The sequence below is a fragment of the Nannospalax galili genome, unplaced genomic scaffold (genome assembly GCF_000622305.1).
Source record: "Nannospalax galili isolate Female #2095 unplaced genomic scaffold, S.galili_v1.0 scaffold307, whole genome shotgun sequence".
NCBI lineage: Eukaryota > Metazoa > Chordata > Mammalia > Rodentia > Spalacidae > Nannospalax > Nannospalax galili.
Window position 1 is genome coordinate 5,489,011 of NW_008359625.1, and position 23,106 is coordinate 5,512,116.

The window sequence follows — 23,106 nt, forward strand, 5'->3', positions numbered from 1 at the left end:
TAGATAGATAGATAGATAGATGATTGATAGATAGATGATAGATGATCGATAGATAGATAGATAGATAGATAGATAGATAGATAGATAGATAGATAGATAGATAGATAGATAGATAGATAGATAGATAGATAGATAGATAGATAGATAGATAGATAGATAGATAGATAGATAGATAGATAGATAGATAGATAGATAGATAGATAGATAGATAGATAGATAGATAGATAGATAGATAGATAGATAGATAGATAGATAGATAGATAGATAGATAGATAGATAGATAGATAGATAGATAGATAGATAGATAGATAGATAGATAGATAGATAGATAGATAGATAGATGGATGGATAGATAGATAGATAGATAGATAGATAGATAGATAGATAGATGATCATTTATACATAGAAACCACAGCTCAGTGGTGGGCAGCAGAGAGGGTGATGTTACGTATACACAGCTGGCAATGTGAGTGACTGACTTTTCTCCAAACAACCTATGCTAAATCATGTTTGGCCTCAGAATGGGGACAGCAGATCAACTACAACTGACTGTACCACTGCTAATAAAACCATAACATAATTCACAGCAGCATCTATATGTGCCCAACTGTTGACAATGCCTCCTTATCCACATTCTCTCAGATTACACAGAAGGTGAGGATAAAGTAGCCTCCTCAGCTATACAATGCAAATAATTCTTAAACCCCTTAATCTTCAACCATTAGGATCTGATAAAATTGTATTCACTATTCTTGTTTAGTTTTTACTACCGTGAGGAAATTTGTGATCAACTGTAGAAATGTTTTCAATAAAAGCAGTCAAAATTTTATAGTCATCAAGTCATGTCATTTATTCCCCAATGATAAGTTAGTGGCTATAGAATTCATGTAGAAGAGGAACGAAATGTGTGCCTACATCAAGGACAAAAATAGACTTTGTAATTATAGAAGGATATTAATAACCCAGCTGTTAGCTTTCTTAAAAGGAACTTAATCTGCCAACTCCCGTACAGAAACAAAATGAGGGGCCGGAGTGATTAAGAGCATTCGCTGCTCTTGCAGAGGACCCCAGTTTGGTTCCCAACACCCACATGTCAGCTAACAACTCTAGTTCCAGGGAGTGTGATGTCCTCTTTTGGCCTCTACAGGCACCAGGCACCTATGTGGCACACCTTTACACAATCAGGCAAAACACTCATACACATAAAAAGTAAAATAACGCCAGACGTGGTGGCGCACGCCTTTAATCCCAGCACTCGGGAGGCAGAGGCAGGCGGATCTCTGAGTTCAAAACCAGCCTGGTCTACATAGTGAGTTCCAGGACAGCTGGGGCTACAGGGAGACCCTGTCTCAAAAAGACAAAAAAAAAAAAAAAGTAAAATAAATAAATCTTAAAAAGAATTCTAGAGGCCAGAGAAATGGTTCAGCTGTAAAGGTACTTGCCTCCCAAGCTTGGTGACCTGAGTTCAATCCCCAGAACCCACACAAAGGTGGAAGGAGGGCACTGACTCCTCAAAGTTGTTCTCTGACTGCCACAAGTGCATTATGACACATACATGCCCCCTCCCCACCATGCGTATACACACAAAATAATAATAGTACTAAAGATTTTTTTAATTATTTATTTAATAACCATATAATTAGAAGAGGAATTTCATTACAACAGCATTGACATATTCAATAACAATTTCCAGAGCTAAGACGTGTCTCTTTCAAAATCGGCTGTAAATTTTTAGGTTTACAGTTGAATTAATACAATTATACAATATCGTATTCCATATAAGCCCTATAAGACATAAAATTAAATGAGGTTTTAAACTTTAAACTATGCCTCTTTCCTGGCTATACAGCCTTAGGAGTGGAATTGCTGGGTCATGTTTAAACCCTACGTGTAACTTCTTGAGACTACATAGGAGGTGGGACATGCTCATAGAGATCAGAGGACAACTTTGTGAAGTTAGCGCTCTCCTTCCACGTTTACATGGGTTCCAGGGATCAAATTTAGGCTGTTAGGCTTGAGGGGTAAACATCTTTACCTGCAGAGACATCTCGCTGACCCTCCAGTTTTTTTTTTTTTCTTTTTGGTCTCCCTGTAGCCCCAGCTGTCCTGGAACTCACTCTGTAGACTGGGCTGGCCTTGAACTCACAGAAATCCGCCTGCCTCTGCCTCCCAGGTGCTGGGATTAAAGGCGTGCGCCACCACGCCCGGCAGCACTAAAGATTTAAAAATAAAATAATAATGCCATGCAAAGTGGCACACACCTTTAATCCCAGCACTCAGGAAACAGAGGCAAGCAGATCTCTGTGAGTTCAAGGCCAGCCTGGTCTACATAGGGAATTCTAGGCCAGGTGGGGCTACAGGGAGACCCTGTCTCAAAAAGACCAAATAAAATAAAAATAAAATAAAATAAAATAAAAAAGAGTAAGGCCTTCTAAAATGGCCTTTTAGAAGGACAGGCTTCTTGTTGTTACCTGGGGTTAAATTTTCTGGAGCTACTGGAAGACACTTTTCCTTGTGTTTGTTTGAAAAGGACAATATATATTTTCAGTAATGACAGCTGCCTGCCCCAATATTCATCTGCTATTTACATGAGTGTGATGAGCCCTTTGTTTTTAGCTTTGGGCCTTGTTTGTTTTGTTTGTTGGTCTTTTAAAAACTGCAAAACCACTAGGAGGAAAAAGGGGTCGTTAATAAAATGAGATAATCAGGCTTATCCATAAGTGCCAATATGACAGATATCGATCAGTCATTAGATCCTAGCCTGAGGTAGGCTGTGCACCCACAGCTCGTGAGTAAAGCCCCTTGGCTCTGAGGCTCCAATTTCCCCCCCTACATGGGGAGGATCATGAAGTGTGCAGTATGCATCTTGGTATTTAATTGTGTTCTCAAGGCTGAGTAGGTGATGCCCCTGCCCTGGCCTTCTCTTCCATCAGCTCCCTGTTAAGGCTTCCTGTCTTCTCCATAGCTGCCATTGCTGCTCATCCTCGATGCTTCTCTCCATTCCTTGCTCAGATCTGCAGGACTAAAACCATCCATGTAGACCAGGGAGCCTTGCTTTGTCTGGAGGATTGCATTATGGGAAGACCAAAGCAGCATCCTTTCAAATCCCAACATTTCCATCTCCACAGGAGCTACTGCTGTTATACCACAGATGTAGTGGCCAGTGTGGCCTTTGGCACCCTCGTGGACTCCCAGAATGCTCCCGAAGACCCCTTTGTAAAACACTGCCGACACTTCTTTGCATTCTGCATCCCCAGGCCTCTCCTGGCTTTAATCTGTAAGTACAGCCCTACCCAGTGCAGTGAGACCAGCAGGCCACCCATGGGACACCTTTCAGCATACAGCACCTTCTACAAGGAAAGGGCCCTTGGGGGTTTCTGAGATTTATCTTGCAGAGACCTTATTTTCCTGAAACCACAAGGGTTCTCTTGTCACAGTCTAGGGCCAACATAGGTGGTCCTGGCCTCTATCACACCAGTACCCATGCCTAGCACTTTGTGGACATTGCTTCCGTCAGTCCTAGCATTCACCCTATGAGAAAAATACCCATGTACCCATTTTCAGGATCAGAAAACTGAGGCTTAGAAAGGCAAAGCCAAGACTGGAAGCCTTCCATTTTCTAGGATGTTTTTGTCCCCCCCCCACAAAATCCTCTTCCAAGGACTTCACTGGAAGCTGGTATTTCCTAAACTAAAAATCATCCTTCACTGGAAGGATGCCTAGTGCTAATAAGATCATTGTCTTTAACAGGACGTTTTGGCCCTCTGGCCACTTCCAGTATCTTGTTGCTCTGAAGTGCTGGGGTGTTGTTCTAGCAATAACTGTTTCGTCATTCTCGGGCTTCTTCATTCCCTTTTCCTCTTCTTCCTCCTCCTCCTCTTCCTCTCCTCTATCTTTTCCTTTTCTTCCTCCTTCTCATCCCTCCTCCTTCCTTCTTCCTTTTCTCGCTTTTTTGAAACAGGGTCTTGTTTATAGAGCCTTGTCTGACCTCCGATTGGAAATCCCCCTGCCTCAGCCTTCTGAGCGCCACCAGCCAGCTATTATTCTCATTTCTGCACCAGTTTCAGTGGGAGGCCCTGTCACCTCCATGGACAGCACGCTGGACTTATAGGCACTGATGTGGGGTCAATCAACCTCCTCCTTTGTGCCCAAGGGCTCTGCACAGGCCAAGTCTGCTGTTCCTACTCCTACAACCTTCAACCATGAGATACTCTGGCAGGTTGTCCATTATTACTAGCCCTGCTCTCTGTGTTTCTAAACAGGTCAAGAATCCTGAGTGGCAGGATCTACTGTCTCCAGTCAGATTCAACCCAGCTTGTGTAGAGGTAGTCTGCCAAGGAGCCTGAGTAGAGAGCCACATGCCCCTGTAGCAAGGCCTCACCCCCTGGGCCCAGAATCTCTCTTCTGGAAAGATTAAATGTCCCTGACCCAGGGAACCCTGTCCCAAGGGCATGGCAACCAGGGCCTGGACTGATGTCACATGGCAGAGGACCCACAGTGGAGGGGGCTAGTGTCCTTGTCAATAGCTGCAGCAGCAGGTCACAGGGAAAATTCAGGTGACTACTGTAGGGACAATTATCCAGAGAAAGAAAAATACAAATGATCAGAAAGTTAAGAAAGTAGATGAGTTTCTGCCCCTTGCTAAGGCTTGGAACATAGGCATTCATCTCTTCTGTCCTGAAGAACTTCAAAGACCTTGGCCCTCCTCTCTAAGATCTGAGACATGAATTTCTAAGTGTGAAATTGGTTTTGGAGGGGCAGATGGACGTGAGGATTCACTATTGCACAGACATTTAATAAACACTTACTATGTGCAGGGAATGGGATATGGCACAGAGCTGGAGTCAGACTGAACCTTGCTCTGAGAAACTTGAGTCTGTAGGGAGGACAGGCCTCCCAAGTGACTCTAATTCATGGCTGGCACTTGCTTCCTAGTAACAGGCGTCTAATAGCCCTGGTTCATTACCACCCCCTTTTCAGTGCCACTTTTGTTTTTCTCTTTCAAGTATCGTTTCCATCCATAATGGTCCCACTGGCCCGGATTCTGCCCAATAAGAATCGAGATGAACTGAATGGCTTTTTTAACAAACTCATTAAGAATGTGATTGCCTTACGGGACCAGCAAGCAGCAGAAGAGGTAACTATTTTAATAGACACAGCCTCGAAATGGAATGGAACCTAATTTGGCATCATTCTTGCCTTTCTTTCTTCTCCCTCCCACTCTGCACATCATGCCAGGCTGTCCTTCAGCAATCCTCCATCCAGAGCTTTCCAGGGCCTGCAGAAAGCAAAGAGAAGGGTAGAGGAACATCCCCACAAGAAAAAGAAAAGAGGGATGGGAAGGGCAGTAGAGACCTGTATCCCCTGATGTGAGTTATAGAATGAAAGTGGCCCCCTAAGCTGTCTGTCTAGTCTAGACATCCCCCCCCAAGTGCAGGTTGCAGCAGGACCCTCCCCCCAATTTTCTAAGTAAGTGTGGCTCATGCAATTTTCATGAGCATAGTCTTTCTATTGAAAAACAGCAAGATGGAGTTTCATAGCATGAATAGCATAAATATTAGAAGTTCAGGTAACTGTCAGTCAACCCTAAGTCCCTTTCAAGATAGAGAATGTTGCTAGAAAAATCGTGGTTGGGGCCCCCTGCTCTCTTTAGCATGCTCCATCTGAGACCTGGCATGTCCTTTCCTCTTCGCAGGTTTGCACTCTGCTTGGCACAGAGTAGGAATAAGTAAATATTTGTTGACTGAACTGGGCTGTGAGTAGTGATGGGTGTGTTCAATGTGAAGAAAAGCCAACCCATGAGAGACACTCATCCGTGCCAGTGCTGTTAACCTAGGGTTTCACTGCATTAAAGAAAATTCCTAAAAGGAAAAGTCAACTGAAAGGGCTGTCCCTTAACCAACTTAAGCAAGGTGGAGCTTTAAAAGGGTTTTCTCAAAGACTGCAGCTCAGAGGAATTCATGAGGCTGATGCTTAAGGCACTGACCTAGAATGAAATCTGAGTCAATTAGTAGCTCGATGCACTTAGCAGCCTTGGGTAGCAACCTTATCCTAGTCAACTGCACACACTGAGAACCGTGTAGCAAATGTGTCTGGATCTGAAGGTGTGGGCAGGTGTATACAAACTCTCCATCCTTGGCCCATACCACCATCAGCTATATTTGAAAGCCCTTGAAAGTGGGGGAAGAATGGGCCAACTGGTATACCTGGCCCCACTCTGAAGCCCTAAGAAACAGGACAGTTGTTTTTCAATGTTTCTCTGCCTTAAGGTGAAAGCCTGGATTACAAGAGATAAAGTACCATTTCCAAACCTCACCATTGCTGCAAAGGGCTGCCCAGGAGACCTTTGTCACACACACATGCATGCATGCACACAAACACACACCTAGCCTGAAACCCGATGGCTGTAGAACCAGGCTGAAAATTTAAAAACTGTTGCTCAGAGTGACTTACTAAGAGGTGAGAGGTTATTAAAGATCCAATTACTGGGATTGCCTAGAGCTTTTCCTTTTGTAAACTCTATAGCTATTTGTTTCAAACAATGAATTGATCTGAGAAAAACCTCCCAACCACAAATCCAGGACCGCCTGAGTCAAGACAGAGCTATACAGTTACTAAGAAAACTCACTTTAAAACCATCTGAACTCTGTATACATTCCATCAAACAGATGTGTGTTTGCACAGCAAAAACGCTGCACAGATGTTAAAAGGTAAATATTTTTCTAAGCTCTAGCCGATGGGTGGATTAGACACCTACATCTATCAGGGCCCGTATTTTTCTTGGATATAACCGTAAACCAGCCCTGATTCAATTCTAAATGGGCAGCATTCACATGACCCCCATGATGCCCTGCGAACGAAAGAACTCCATCCGCACTGAAGTTCCTCTCCAGTGCATAGGCCCTTAGAGAGCAGCCCTTTCCCCTGACCTCATTAGCTGGAGGTTAAGACAGATTTCTACAAGACTCTGCCAGGCCTTTTAACAGCCTGGCTGGGCTGGGATAAGAGGAGAGGATGCCAGCCACCAAGCTGCTTGTGGAAAAATACATGATGTGGACATGGCTGTGAGCTCCGTGTCATCCACCCTATTCCACCCTGGCATAGCCACCACCAAGCCTCAGGGACTGTGCTTCACCGTGAGGAGGAGTTTCACATGGAGCCACCATGAGGCCCAAGAGTGTTCTGTTTTTCTCTGGGCCACGTCCTAGTGCCCAGGGAGCCTCGGATACTCACCCCCCCCACACACACACCATCTTGTGCTGCCCTACCCCAGTTCTGCCACACAGCACAGCAGCCCCCTAGATAGAGTAGCACCAGGCAGAAAAATAATTTGGACATCAGCATGAGCACAGCCAAGGCACAGGGAGGAGGACTAGGCTTTGCCATTCCCTCATCTGTTACAGCTGGAGCAGGCTGGAGGGAAGTGGACACCTCACCTCCTCAGCCTCAAGGTGTGGGACACCTGCACTCAGCTGGGAGCCCTGCCAGCGTCCCAGCAGACACCCTCAAAGGTCTCTAACTTGTGAAGCCACGTAGCTGCAAAAGTCTCCTGCTCCAAACAGCACACAGTTGAAACCCTAGGCATCCGTCCCCAAGGACATCTGTTACTTTACATTCTGATCAGTAGAATATTCCATTGTGTGTCTAATATGTGCTCAGCACAATACTTGGCACAGGTGGGGGTGAGGGAGGGTCGCACCCTGGGGTTGCCGTTTATCTCACAGAGCAGAAAAAAGCAGCCACACATGAAATGGCAACAAATTTAAAAGATGGAATTACATGCTAATGTGTGTGGCATAGATTATTCATGCAACAGAAATTCAGAAGCCAATGAATTGAGAAAACACCGCAACTAAGAAAGTACTTTGAAATTATAATATTTTCCTGTTGGAGGTTCTAATACTTTCCTCTTGCTGTTTTAATCCCATAAACTTCAGAACCCAGCAACATCTTGGTTGTCATTCATCACATTAAAGGGCATTTCAAAGAAAGGACGTGTGGGGAATGCACTTTGTGAATGTTAAAGCGGTAGTAAATACTCCTGTGGTTAGAATTAGTGGTAGTCAAAATAGAGAATATGCAAATTACTGATAAGGAAGGTAGGGGGAAATGGTAAAACGGTTTTAACCACTCAAAAGAGATTGGAGATTACAGAGGAGAAAACGGGGCTGTGTAGAAAGTGGGCTGCTAAATCTGGGGGCTTTGAAGACAAGCTTCACTTGAGCCAGCACCTTCCTGCACCCTTACCTCATCCTGTTGACCGCTGTGTGAGAAAACTTATGGCAACCCACACAAGTCCTCAACTGTGCTAGAGAAAACAGCGGCTCCTGCTTTCTGATGTAAACCTATACGGCATTTTCTTATCGGAAAATCAGTCAACAGTATAAATGTGTAGAAGGTTCTAATAAGTAGTAAATGTCTCCTGGTCTCCCCCTCTTCCAGCTCTCTAGGAACTACTGAGTTCATATGTTGCCAGTATTTTCATGCATAGATGGAAGCACATAGCTCTGTAGATTGTCCATGTACTGTTTTTACAGAATAAAATCCCATTGTGTCTATTGCTCTGACGCTTGCTTTTATTTTTTATTTATTTATTTATTTTTTGGTCTTTTTGAGACAGGGTCTCCCTGCAGCCCCAGCTAGCCTAGAACTCACTATGTAGACCACACAGGCCTTGAACTCACAGAGATCTGCCTGCCTCTGCCTCCCAAGTGCTGGGACTACAGGCATGCACCACCATGCCCGGCTCTCCTTTTTAAAATGTATTTTGTTCTATGAAATTCAATGTTTAAAAAGTATTGCTCTTCAAAAAAAATTATGGGATTAAAGATGTATGCCACCACGCCTGGCTGCTTTTATTTTTATTTTTTTAACACATAAAGATGTGACTCACACCTTTTTGATCAGCCTAGAGGGAATGGACTTATCCTGAATATATCAAGGAATTGTGGTACATATACACAGTGGAATAGTATTTGACCATATAAAAGAATGGAATCTGGGGCTGGAGAGATGGGTAAACCGTTAAGAGCAATGCCACCACGCCTGGCTGCTTTTATTTTTATTTTTTTAACACATAAAGATGTGACTCACACCTTTTTGATCAGCCTAGAGGGAATGGACTTATCCTGAATATATCAAGGAATTGTGGTACATATACACAGTGGAATAGTATTTGACCATATAAAAGAATGGAATCTGGGGCTGGAGAGATGGGTAAACCGTTAAGAGCACTGGTTTGCTCTTGAAGAGGACCCAGGTTCCATTCCCAGTGTCCACATGGTGACTAACAACTGTTCAAAACTCCAGTTCCAAGAAAGTCAATGCCCTCTTCTGACCTCTGCAAGCCCTGCACAACACAGGTGCACTTACACACTTGTAGGCAATACACTCATGCACATAAAAATTAATTAGTAATTAATTTTTTTAAAAGAGCAGAATCTGTTGATTTTCAGCTACATGGCTAAAAACTGGAGGACATTCTATGAAGTGCAACATCAGGCACAGAAAGACAAACCCAGCATGCTTGCTCTCCTATGTGGAAGCTAAAAAGCTGATCTCAGAAATAGAATCTGGTAGTCACTGGAGATTGGGGAGGACTGGGGATAGGAGAAAGGATAGAGCGTGGTTGGATTACAGGTGTGGAATCCAGCTGGCTAGGAAAACTAAGGTCTGGTGTTCTGTAGCACAGAAGGGTGACTATATTCTGTAGCCTCTTGTTACAATCTTATAAACAGCTACAAAAGAAGAGTTTGAAGAGCTCCTATTGCACACATCTCTAACACACAAATGGAAAGAGGTGGACAGGCCACTAGCTCTGTTCTGACCATTATACAGCATATATAAAATTATCCCACTGAGGGGCTAGAGAGGTGACTCAGTGGTTAAGAACACTAGCTGCTCTTGCAGAGGACCCAGGTTCGATTCCCAGCACCCACATGGTGACTAACAACCATCTGTAACTCCAGTTCCGAGGATCTGATGCCCTCTTCTGGCCTCCATGGGCAATGTATGCATGTGGTACACTTACATACAAGCAGGCAAAACTCATACACATTAAGAAAATTATCCCCTTGAACTCCAAAATTATGCACAATGGCAAAGAAAAGAACAGCATTGTATTTCACTGACAGCATCAGCCTGTCTGCACTGCTGAGGATCAGTCGAGTGCCTCCAGGTTCTCACCATTTCAGGTAACCTGGTAACAAAGCATGCTACCACTGAGCCACTCAGAAGCCACACCCAATTCCCCTCCCTTCGTCCTCCAACAAGCCTCATTCCAAGCTCTAATATGCCTTTTCCAACCTTGTCCTCAGAGGCGGAGAGACTTCCTTCAAATGGTGCTAGATGCCCGGCACTCCAAGAACTCCGTGGGCGTGCAAGACTTTGACTTGGTCACAGAAACCCTCTCCCCTACTGAGTGCACAGCAGCCCCTCCCCAGGAACGCCAGCCCACAGCCATGTCCCCGCCTTTGACCCTGAATGAGATAGTAGGCCAGGCTTTCCTCTTCCTCATCGCTGGTCACGAGATCATCACCAACACCCTCTCCTTTGTCACCTACCTGCTGGCCACCCACCCTGACTGCCAGGACAGGCTTCTGAGAGAGGTGGATTTCTTCATAGAGAAACACGTGAGTACAATGGGGTGTGGGTGTCCATGTGATGTCCACATAGCAGCAAATTCTGTGAAACCTCTGCTCCCATGCTCTGACTGTGGGCAGCCTCACTGAGGAAGGCAGGAGAGGGGAGCCAAGAAAGGGAACACAGGAACACCGAACAGGTGGGGTGTAGCAGGAAGGAATGAAGACTGGCTGGGGAAAGGAGGCCCACAGTGCAGGCAGGTAGGATGGGGCCAGCAAGCACCAAATACAGTTGGATTTTGGGCATTCCATGGAGATAAGGCCCCTCTGGATGGATCATAGCAGACTTCCAAGGTCTGAGCTTCCAAGAGCTGAGCTCTTCTCTCACCTCGTGGTTTTACTCTGGATGCTTGTGTGTGCATTGCCTCGACATACACACAGTGAAAGAGAATCATTTTCAAAGTATGTGCTTTCAAACAGAAAATCCCCACAGTGGAATCATGTCTGCTACATTCTGATCTCCTTATCCTTCATTCACAATTTTAGAATGTGTCTTAGTCTGTTATTGGAAGCATTAGAGAAAAAAATTATACAATGGACTGAAAACTGCTTCCCAGAAAATGCCGCCTTTTTGTCCTACTGGGGAAGTAGAGGCACAGTCTTTCTGGCCTAAGTCAGTTTTTCAATATTTGAAACCTGTGTAAGTGTTCTGACTGTCCCGGTGTTTGGTTCCACATAAGTTTATGGTCAACTGCAAGTCATTTGTTGTTATAACAACTCCCAAGCTGGGCCTCCCAGCCCCCCTGCTTATATAATTGATCTCTTGAGCCTGGGTATAAGAGTTTCTATTTATCCTTATTACTGTTCCAGTCAGTCAAAATAATTTTGAATCTTGATTCTGCCATCTGTCATATTAGTGGTTCCTCCAGCTTGTGTCATCTGAGACTTGCTAAGCATGTCTCCCTTCATCTAAGTCATTGATTAAAATGTTGAACAGGACAGGGCTTCCTTCAGGCTGACATTGATCCATTAATCAATATTCTTCGGGCATGGAGTCTCAACAAGCCATGAATCCAGATAACCCCACCACCTGTCTCAGTCTGCTTTATAGGTAGTCATTTAATACTTGGTTCAAATTGAGGAGCAGGATGAGGAGCAGGCCAAAGATGATAGGGTACATTACAGCAAGCAAGGTAAGGGGAGCTGGAAGGTGTGTCTTGTAAGATATATTTAGCTCCAGGTAACAAAGCTCTGAGTCAAACTGATTTTGGGAAAAACAAACTAACTCGTACATTTGTACTTATGGGTACAAAAAAACTGCTCAGTTCAGGAACAGATGAGGCTTCAGGCAAACCTTTAGCTAAACTTCAAAGATGCTCTTGGGTCTGGGTTTTTCTGTCCCAGTTCTTGACTGTTCTTCCTCCTCTTGGCCCCATGCTCAACCACACTGTCCTCTGGAAACCTTAGGTAGTTTGCCAGAGTGCCTGGGAACACACGCTCCCTTGCTCCTCACCAAATAAGATCTATGGCAGAAAATTCCCAGCAAGAGTCACAAAGGTCACTCTGATCAGAGTGCTGAGGTCACTGACCACTCAGGGGCCAATTACTGTGGTCAGGGGATGGGAACACAAATGGATCCATGTCCAATTGACTCCAGCCCTGAGATTCAGTGTGCTGAAGTCCCAAAGCTGAGAACTTGGGTGGGGGGGTAGCTTCCCAAGGGAAGCTTAGGGTGCCATCCTAAGGCAGCAGATGGAAGGTCAGCCCCTAGTCTCAAGCCAGACGGCAGGTCAAATGAAGACGACTTTGAACTATCTGAAGGATGTCTTGCAATGCAGTAGATAGGGCAGAGGCTTGGGGAAGGCACAAAAGCTACAGGAGATGGCAGTCATGATCTTAACCTTGAGAGTTTAGTGGCCAATTGAGAAACAGTAAGTTATGTCTATTAAGCAATGAAACCCTCCAGGGCACTAGAAGTTGCAGATAATCAGTTCTAGAATGCTGTATCATCTAGAGAGCTGCAAAGCCCTGGGAGCCTGCCAGGTCCACTAGCCACACCCTGAATCTGGTCTGGGTATTAACCTATACAACACAGGAGTGCTTCAGCACTGGTGATGTGCCCTTACCTCTAATATGACATGAACTGGCTCTGACCTCAAGGACAGTGACACTGGCTCACAGAACCTCAGCATCCTTCATCCTCCCAGCCTAGGCCTTCTCTCCCCAAAGGGCCACCTCCCATAGGGCTATGCAGAAAGCCAGGGCCTATATGAATGGATTGTAGCAGATACAGGTTTTCATCTATCTGGGGAGATGACTGGAATGCAGATTCCAAGACCCTGCTCTTAGAGGTTCTGACTCTGTAAGTGTGGGCTGGGGCCAGGAAATTTGCATTTTTAATCAACAGCCCAGAGTGTCTGATGCACTTCGTCCCTGGTTCCATTTTAAGAATACAGCGATAGACTCTCAGGGCCCAGATCCCTCTTCCAAGAAACAACCCCCTATTCTACCCATACAAGTCCTGGGGGTCGTCTTCCTCTGTACAACATTTGGGGTGGTCTTTGGCAAATGGGAATACCTCAAGGTCATCTTTTCTAAATAATAAATGTGACAGTCGCCAGGTGTGGTGGCAAACACCTTTAGTCCCAGCACTCAGGAAGCAGAGGCAGGCAGATCTCTGTGAGTTCAAGGCCAACCTGATGTATATAGTGAGTTCCAGGCCAGCTGGGGCTACAGGGAGACTCTGTCTCAAAAAGACAAATAAATAAATAAATAAATAAATAAATAAATAAATAAATAAATAAAGTGACAGTCACAGAGCGTGGCTTTGTGTACCTCGCTTACATGGTACCCACTCAATGAATATTTGTAGGTTTTCTTTTTTCCTTTTATTTCTTTCTTCTTTTATTTATTTTTTTACTATAATCAGAGCTTTGTTAATATGGGGCCATCTGTCAGGACATGGAAATGCAGATTAGATGTTCACACATTAGATATTTTCCTGAAAATATTCCTGAAAATTTGCATGTAAAGTATGACTTGTTATAATTTTCCTGCTGGTTTCTATTCAACAAATATTTCTTGAGTGCCAGTTAATGCCAGCTCCTGGGGCTTCAGACCCTCCCTTTGCACAGGGTATTCTGACCTTGATCTAGAGAGCAGGCCGTTTGGATGACCTTGTCCTGGTATTGTCAATCAAATAGTTGGATCCGGGGTCTTCATTCCTTTTCCCTTCACAACATCCCTCCTCCAGCAATGCCCTTTGGGAATGTGAGGAAAGCCACACCCCCACCCCATGATTAAAAAGTGGATATCGCTCTGTGTCTGCTGGGACTTCAGTGAGCAGTGATAGCAGATGTCATCCAGGGAGTAGGTGAGGTGGGTGTGCCTGCCACCAAGCCTGACAATGTAAGTTTCATCTCCTGGAAACTACACGGTTGAAGGAGAAAAACAACTCCCACATTGTCCTCCGACACCCCCACACAAAAATATAAATAAATAAATAATAAAGTAAAAAACAACAGCCATGAAGTCACTCAGGTAGACTCCAGGGCTTACTGACCCCGGTCCCGCAAACTTCAGAGGTTGGCTTTCTTTAAGAATGGATGGTGTGGGAGCTCAAACACTGTCCCTAGTCTCTCTCTCTCTTTCACTGTCTCTTGGCTCTGCTTGCTCTGGGCACACTCATCATTCTCAGACACAGTCTCTCCCCTCAACTCAGGAGTTGTGTCACCCAGATTTTGAGCACTGTGAACTCAGCCATGTACAAACATGAAGCTATTTGGTGTTTTATTCCCATTATTTCCATTGAATGTGCTCTTTTTTTCTCCTGTGCATGTGTGTGCATATGTATGAGTACATGTTCCCATGCATGTGGAGTCCTAAGGCTGATGTTGGGAATCTTCCTCCATCACTCTCTATCTTATTCATTGAAGCAAGTTTTCTCAACCGGACCCAGAGTTTCCGGATGGCCAGTCTGGCTAAGCCAGTTTGCACCGATTCTCCCTCATCTCCACCTTTCTGAGCACTGGAATTATAGGTGGGCCACTGTGCCTGTTCAGCATTTCATAGGTTCTGGGGGGTCAGAAATTGATTCTCATTCTTGCATGGCAAGGGCTTTACCCAGTGAGCCATCTCTCTAGTCCTAAATATGCCCTGAGGAATCTCCTTCCCTCGTCATTGACACCTTGGACAGATCTCAAAAGTTTCTGTAACTGAGCATGGTGGTACACATCTACCATCCCCGTAGGTGGGAGGATGAGGGAGAAAGATTGCTATGAGTTTGAAGCTAGCCTGGGCTACATATCCAGACCTTGTCTCCAACAAGAAACAACTTAACAGAGGAAGGGTTAATTTGGGCTTATCATTTAAGAGGGCATACAGTCCATCACAGAAGGGAAGGCATGGTGGCAGGAGTGTGAGGCCAGTGGTCACCAGGAAGCAGAGAGCAGACAGGAAATAGAGCCAGACTATAAAAATCTCAAGGCCCACCATTATTGACTGACTTCCCTGAGCAAGTGTCTACCCCCTAAAGGTTCACAACCTCCCAAAACAATGCCACCAGCTGGGGACCAACTGTTCAAACACATAAGCCTTTTGGGGGGCATTTTCCATTCAAAACACAATACTTGTAGTTTTAGATGTTAAAAAGTCATCTAGACCAATCTGGTCCAGGTTAAAACTACAGTTTCAGATCCAATTCAATGGTCTCCATCTATTCCCTGAGTTCGGATGGACCTGTGGCCTGAGGAAGCTCCCCCCCACACACACAGGAGAGCTAAAGCCTGTATCTCCTCCTATCCTCCCCATGTACTTCCTCAGCCTCCTGCTGCTCCAAGGTTTGGTGCCTGTGAACAGATCCAAACCTTAACTTTCTGAGTCTCTCTCAACACCTTTTCGAAGGAACTTCTAAGGTGCAACAAAATGAGAATCATTGAAAAGGTTTTGCACACATCACCATGACCCAAGTCCCTGACCAGGGACGTGGGCTCCAGCTCCCACCCCAGCTCCTGTGCACAACTGACTTATTGGCCCTGGGGTCCCTCTGTGGCAGTCACCCACCTTGAGTAGGATACTGGCTTGAGCCTTGTGTAGTAGCCACGGGCTCCTGGGAAACACACAGCCCAGCTATAGCAAGGGTGGTGGCTCTGTCTCTCCCTCTGCTACCTCACCTTGCTTATTTCTTCTTTACTAGAGTAGATAGAGAGGGTAGATCAGCAATTCTGAGGTACACAGAGGTGACTAAGAAGAACAAGACACCAGGCTTGGGGCTGCCCCATCTCCAAGGATTGTGTGTGTGTGTGTGTGTTTTACATGTACATGTTCAACATATGTGGTGTGTGCACATGCACATGAGGATACACATGTACATGTGTACACATGCCTTTGGAGAGCAAAGATCAAATAGGGTGTTTTCCTCAATTGCTCTCCACTTTTTTTCTTGTTATTTTTTTGAGGTAGGGTCTCACTATGTAGCCCTGGCTACCAAATAGCCCAGACTCACCAAATCAAGAGCATGAACCCAACAGTGTCAAGGGCACCCGGCTCCTGTGGAATCTTGTAAATGATGTGGTCAGCTGCCTCATACATCCTGTGGCTTCTATGGGGCCACTTGATGCTTCCTACTGGTTACAATGAGGCCCAGGCTGGTTGCTTTAGTGCATTCTTTACCATTCAAGAAGTGATGTATCTGCCAGGCATGGTGGTGCACACCTTTAATCCCAGCACTCGGGAGGCAGAGGCAGGCCGATCTCTGTGAGTTCAGGGCCACCCTGATCTACATAGTGAGTTCCAGGACAGCTGGGGCTACAGGGAGACCTTGTCTCAAAAAGACAAAAAAAAAAAAAAAAAAAAAAAAAAAAAAAAGAGTGACATATCAGCCATGAAAATCAAGAGTTCAAAAACTCTGCTGTTAGCAAAATAAAATTCCCAGTCGGTACAAGGCCTTCCTTCATCATTGGGGAAAATCTCTACATGTTTTTAGCCCATACCTTCCATCTAGCAATGTTTTATCTTATTCCCTGCTTTGACTGATGTGACTTCAACTGTCTTTTTCCTTCCAGGGAATGGATTTCTGTTCCACTACAATTAGAATACAATCCGTGTCTTCAGTCTTCTTTCAAGGCCACATATATTTTCTTCCAAATCATCTGACTTAGAAATTTTGTCTGGCCTCTTCTTTCATTTAGAACCTTCTTTCTTAGTCCATTTCTGTTGCTGTAACAAAATACTTAAGGATGGGAAAATTGTAAGGAACAGAAGCTCATTTCACTATACTTCTAGAGACAAGGTACCAGAGTCCACTGGGCAGATGGCAAGGGTCTTCTTGCTGCCTCACAGCATGGAGAGAGTGTCCCGAGGTGACACAGCAAGCATGCTGGCCTGAGTCTCTGTTCCTTTTCTTTCTGTGTACATATGTTTGCATGTGTGTGCACACATGAGTGTAGAGACCAGAAGTTAATGTCAGGTTCTTCCACTATCACTCTCTACCCTTTTTTTTGATGCAGTCTCTCGCTGAATGTAGCTAGATTGACTGGCCAGTGAGCCTCCAGGGATCCACCTGTCTCACCTCCCCAGTGCTGGACTTACAGGTGCATGACACTGTGTTCAGTTTTTTACGTGGGTGCTGGGTGCTCGGCTCCTTGGGGGAGTTTCAGGGACAGACATAGCTCCCTTCTTGAGAAGAACAGCAAGGTGAGTGCACGTTGGATGTGAGGGGTCCCCAGTTCACACAAGCATACAAAAAGGTCTTTTGTGCCATTTTTGCTTTTACATTAACTCAGAAGCACCCCCTAACCTCCCATCACGAAGGACCATTTAAGGAAGCAAGAGGATTGTAGGATTAATTTAAGATTAATGGACTTCTAAAGTATATTAGGATGGAGTAGGTTCTGCATCACTTTATCTCACTCTATAAAGTAACCATCAACATCATTATTGGAATAATCTTAAAACTTTTAAAATTTATGCATGAAAAGCAACCAAGGGTAGAATGTCAGAGGTTTCATCATCATTAAGAATAAACACTGACTCCACCCAGTGGAGGATAGCAGGATTTGAGGTTCAGGGTTTGGCTCCTCAGCCTGGGCACTACCATCAGACAGCATCAGAACTCAGAGTCCCCATGGAAACTGCTGGGAATGCAGCTACTCAGACCCCACCCCAGACTATCCAGACGGTAATCTTAAGTTTAACTCCATCCCCAGATGGATCCTATGTATGTTCATTTTTGTGTGTTGCACACGTGTGACATGTCCACGTGTGTGTGTTGGGGGGTATACATGTATGCAGAGAGACAACATCATGTGTCTTCTCTGTTGCTTTGAGTTTTTATTTGATTTTTGAAGTTTTTGAGACAGGGTCTCCCTGTAACCTCAGCTGGACTGGAACTTGCTATGTAGACTAAGCTGGACTCCATCTCACAGAGATCTGCCCGCTCTGCCTCCCAAGTGAGTGCTGGGATTAAAAGCAGGCACCACCACACCTGGCTCTTGCTCTCTGTTTTTTCCAAGACAAGGTCTCACACTGAACTTAGGATTAACCAATTGGACAAGACCAACCAGCCAGCAGTTCCAAAGGTTCTCCTCTCTCCACCTCCGCAGCTCTAGGATTAGGGACATGTGCCATCCTGCCTGGATTTTACATAGGGATCCCAGTTCAGGAGCTCATACTTGCATGGCAGGTACTTTACCAATGGAGCCATCTCCCAGCTGCATATATTTTGAGATACTTTAGCTGGATGATAGGGCTGTAGCCTGGTCCTGCCTTCACACTGCTCCCCCTGAGGTTCTTGGTTTTATGGTTGGACATTAGGATACTCTAACCTCTTCCTTCTACCTACTTGCTCTGTGTCCTGTTGCACCATTATGAGATCTATAGGCAAGGGAGGGATTCAGAAAAGCCATGCATGGCTGTGTTCACAGCTCATGGGGCACCCTTCTCTCTTTCCTCAGGACCCCAGCAGACCTGGGCAAAGGAGAGGAACCCCTGCTGATGGTTCCCAGTTTTCACCTTCATCCTACTCCTTGTATGACCCTGGGCATGACCCCAGCTGGAAGCCCTTTTTCCCATAGTGAGGATGAATTTATGTTGTTATTCACATATTTTTTAACTTAACTCTCTCCCTGTGACAAAAGGGCACCTGTATTTATGAAAGAGCTGCTCATGCTAAAATGGCTGGGTTTTGTTTTTTTGGGGTGTTTTTTTTTTTTTTTTTTTTTTTTTTTTGGTAGCCATGGGATACGTTTTTTTGCCTTTTGAGATGCTCTGGCTGCGTCAAGGAACAAACCCCCAACCTTGCTCACATTAAGCAGCATGAACTAATCAGCTGAAATAGCCAGCGTGGAACGTTCTTTGATCCTTAAAAGAAATAGGAAGAGGAAGATGTATTTTAATTAGATCTCTATAATGGTGACAAAGTAGCTCTTGGAGAGTTTTAAGGATCTGATTGCCCTTCTAAGGCATATAACTATGTTCAAACTACCCTAAACAGAGACTGTATATCAATCCAGTCTAGTTTGTGATCAATTTATAACCGGGTTCTGCACAGCAGATTTATATCAACAATTAAACAGAAGGAAAATGGCTCATAAATTCCGACTGGCACAGTCCAGCACCAAAGACAAGGAAGGAGAATGTCTAACCAGATCAAAAGTCAGTCATTGCAGCATAAAGTGCTAAGGCTACAGCAAAAACAATCTATAAAGAAAGAATTGCATTTTTTCTTCTCTTTCTCTCATCCTTTAAAAAATATGTTTGAGAATATAAAGAAGCTTCTTCATGACAAAGGACTTATTAGAAAGTTGCTAGGATTTTTTTTATTTTTTCAATTTCTTAAGCAGTGAAAATAGGCTACGTCTCTCCCTGATCCTCCACTGCCAGGTTTAATGAATATCCCTCCTCTTCAATATAACCAAGACAATATGGGGGAAATAGAGTTCTCCAAGAGACCCTGGATTTGAAAAAGGCAGCACTATGGTCTCCCCTGCTACTTCATATGTTGATTTGATTTGAAGGTGGAGCCTTTGGGCTTAGATGAGGTTGTGAGGCAGTGCCCTGAAAATGATATTGGTGGTTTCATAACAAAAGGAACAGAGGGCTGAGGAGACAGCTCTTTGTGGGTAAAGTGCTTGCTGTGTAAGCATGAGAACCTGAGTCCCAGGAGCACTCAGTTGCCTTGGTCACCCATTGAGGCCCTGCTAAAGTATGGCTACCAGAGGGAACTTCCCCTACTGCCATTTCCCTGGTGGCCTAAAACATGACCTGCACTTTGTCATTGAAGAAGGCTTCAGTGGGGGGAGTTGCTGAGACGTGAATCCCAATTCACTTATTTCCTTGACCTTTCTGGAAGCTTCTGATGCAAGGACCTGGCTATTACATCAACAAGAAAGTCCCAGTGACCCAGGTCATCTGTGAACTCCTCTCTTGGGGACATCTGAGGACAGGCAGATAGCACCTCTCAGGGCCCATTTAGGCTGTGAATGGCCACTGCTCAGGACTACAACCTTTCTCTGTCATTATCCAGGGCTCCAAAATCCTTCATAATCCCTAGAGATGCCTGGTGTCTACCTGCCCAGTGACCCCTAGGGAACTGACCCTCCCTGATTGTGACCTGTTGCAGGAGCTTGCAGTGGCAGCTGCAGCCCTGGCCATGTGGGGGACCCTACCTTTGCTCCTTCCCCTCCACCCCATGGCTGTTTCCTTTTCTTTCTCCTCTGATGGGTCCCTTCCCTCTTAACAACTGGCTTCTCCCAACTGCCAGGCCTCTAAGAATGTAGCACTTGTGTGCTTTGAATGTTTAGTAATTAAATCTCCAAATCCCCCTTCCCGTGTGCCCCTGAAGAGCTAAGGGAGAAGTAGCCTACAAAGAGATGGTCCTTCTGGGAACACACCTCATAGATGAGAGTGGATGCTTGCCTTTTCTGTGGCAGCTTAGAGTTCAGGACATTTTCTGGGACTCTGGAGGGGCCAGGTTTTGCTAAGCAAATAAACTGGTGGGATGGGTTTAGGGTGAGCTAGAAAAACAGGAATTGAAGTTAAATTTGGGCAGGTTAATGCCACAGGTGAAGCTCTGTGTTCTGTGGGCTCACTTGGCCTTGAATTAGATTTAAAGCAAAATGACAAATTTATTTAATTATTGTGCCCATCAAAAGAATGGATTCTATTCTCCACAATCAGCTTTTGAAATAAAAGAATGAACACATACTTTTCATTTTAACTTCTCTGTACATCTTTGACAGAAGCTGTTTTAGAAAGATATTTCCAAGTAAAATAGTGAGATGAGAATTTGAAGACTCTTGACCTTCCCATCTAGGCTCAGAATGTCACCACTAGTAGGGCCTGCCTTTGATTTGAGATATTATCCACTGTTAACCTGACACTGTTCTACCAGGGTCATCAGGATAAGCCCTAGCCAGTCCCTCAGGGGCAGAGAGCCCCCTCTGCAGTGTCCACTGGTCTACTCCAGGGCGCAGAAGAGCACAGCTTGTGAGATACAGGTGCTGAAAGCTGGCATGGATGGATACAAGTGCTTTCCTTCTCAGCCTGGAGGCAGACCTGAGTGCAGATCTGGGGTGGCATAGGCAGGGAGGCACACTGGGTAAAACCTGTGGGTAACTGCTTCCTGAGAGGGAGGAGCTGACTCAGATCAGACAAGGGCTACCACTGAGATGGCAGAGATAGACTGAAGGGGCTACACAGTTGGGTAACTGGGTGCACAGGCATTCTGCAGGCACCACAAAGCCCTGTGACGTGATGCCTAGAATCTTGAGGACAGGAAGGGAGGGGAACGTGCACCTTCTGGGACAGTCATTCACCCAAGACAGCTATCCGAATGGAGGCCAACCTATCTGGCTTGACGACTGACTCCAGAGCAAAGGACCTTCTACCTACAGTCCCTGCCCTCAGTACAGATCCTCCTGCTGGTGCCATCCTCATGGTTTTGAGTGCTCCTAGAAGCCAGCGATTCCATAGCCTCCACCCAGAGCTCCTCCCGTGTTCCTGCCAGTCCCTGGACACCTCAGAGACAGAAGGGAAAACCAGGGAACTAACGCAGAATGAGGGGCCTTTCCAACATGTTTGCTTATGGCCCAGACTTTCTGGTAAGTTTGTTTTACCTCAGTCTGTGGGCAGCATTATATTTTGGTTTGTGGTTTTCTCTTTTTTAAGATGTTTTATAACTGAGCATGGCATGTGTGAAAATACCAACTAGATGAGTCTGTGAGTCCAGGTCTATGAATATTCCAGATCGGAAGGCATGCTTGACTCCCCGATGAATTGCAGTGTGGATGGTTTATGAAGCTAAGCATTTGGAAATCTGTCTTTTCAATTTAAATATTTAGATTGGATCTCCGGGACACAGGAGGTGTGCCTGTTCCTCATTCACTTAATTTGATATTTTTTTTCCCTTTTGGTTTCACAAGTTGTTTTTCAAAGGCTCATTTCTGGAATGCTCCCTATAGGAGGAATGTAGTTAAACTCCACTGGCCTCCCCTGCTGGGACCAAACTGGGACAGGAGCTGTAGGGAGCACACACAGACCCCCTGCCAAGGGATTCTTGTTACAGAGATGAGAAAAGAAAGCCCCCCCCCTCCCCGCCGCGGCCCCATTAGGAGCAAGGGTAGAGACATACCCTCCTCCTTCTGCTGGGTTTCTTTTCCAAGTCACTGTATCTTAGGACTGGAAGGGAGGTACCAAGTCCTCAGCTACTCAGCTCCAGGCAAGAACTTCAACTAGATAAGTAACTGGCTCAAGTAGCTGACAAAGAGGTGGACTAGGTCAGGTGTGGTGGTGCACATCTGTAATTCCAGAACTCTAGATGCTAAGGCAGAAGGATCTTGAGTTTTCGGTCAGCCTGGACTGAATAGTGAGAAACTATCTCAAACGCATATACATACACAAAAACCCAACAAACAAGAGAGGTCCAGGGGTATGGTTCTTTAAAGGACAATGCAAAGCTGAAAATGCATAGCTAGGGATCCTGGCTTCCCATCAACCACTGGGTCTGTGGTCCCACCCCTTGGAGTTGCTGCATCTCTCAGGGACTCTTGACTGGTACTAGAAACTTGAGCTGTACCACAGGTTTCCAGTTATAGTCCACCAAGCTAGACATGACCAAAGAGTGTACCACCCAAACAGAAGGGCACGCCCAAGAGCCAGGTGCTGGTCCCACATGTTCAATAGAGCACATGGGGGGCAGTTAGCTGCCATCACTGGCCCTGTGACATGGGTCATTGACATAACCTTTTTGTTCTTTCATTTTCCTATCTGTAAAATGGGGATAGATACATCAGTCACGTAGTTCATATTACTGTCACACAGACTGAGTTAACATATATATGATATTCGTAACCATACCCACAGGACACATGCTAACTAATACAATCCTCTGTTCTGTGCCTCAGCTTCCTTATCTGTGAAAGACAAGGATTGGAATAGATGTCTTCTATGCTGTCAATGATAATGGCATCGAATATTTTCAGGGCGGACCCACGCTAATTACTTTATGTGCAAATATTCACCTGGTCCT

The 23,106-nt window shown here is 45.2% G+C and overlaps 1 protein-coding gene across 3 annotated transcripts in view; it reads left to right on the top strand.

Annotated features, from left to right (window-relative positions):
• Positions 1 to 23,106, top strand: part of Tbxas1 (thromboxane A synthase 1) — a 188,021-nt gene that overhangs the window by 122,336 nt on the left and 42,579 nt on the right. For all 3 annotated transcript variants that reach the window (XM_008823502.3, XM_017795697.1, XM_029558856.1), the window contains 3 exons: positions 3,129 to 3,277; positions 5,007 to 5,137; positions 10,317 to 10,631. In XM_008823502.3, coding sequence (XP_008821724.1) covers positions 3,129 to 3,277; positions 5,007 to 5,137; positions 10,317 to 10,631 — 595 coding nt within the window. The remainder of the gene's footprint in view (positions 1 to 3,128; positions 3,278 to 5,006; positions 5,138 to 10,316; positions 10,632 to 23,106) is intronic.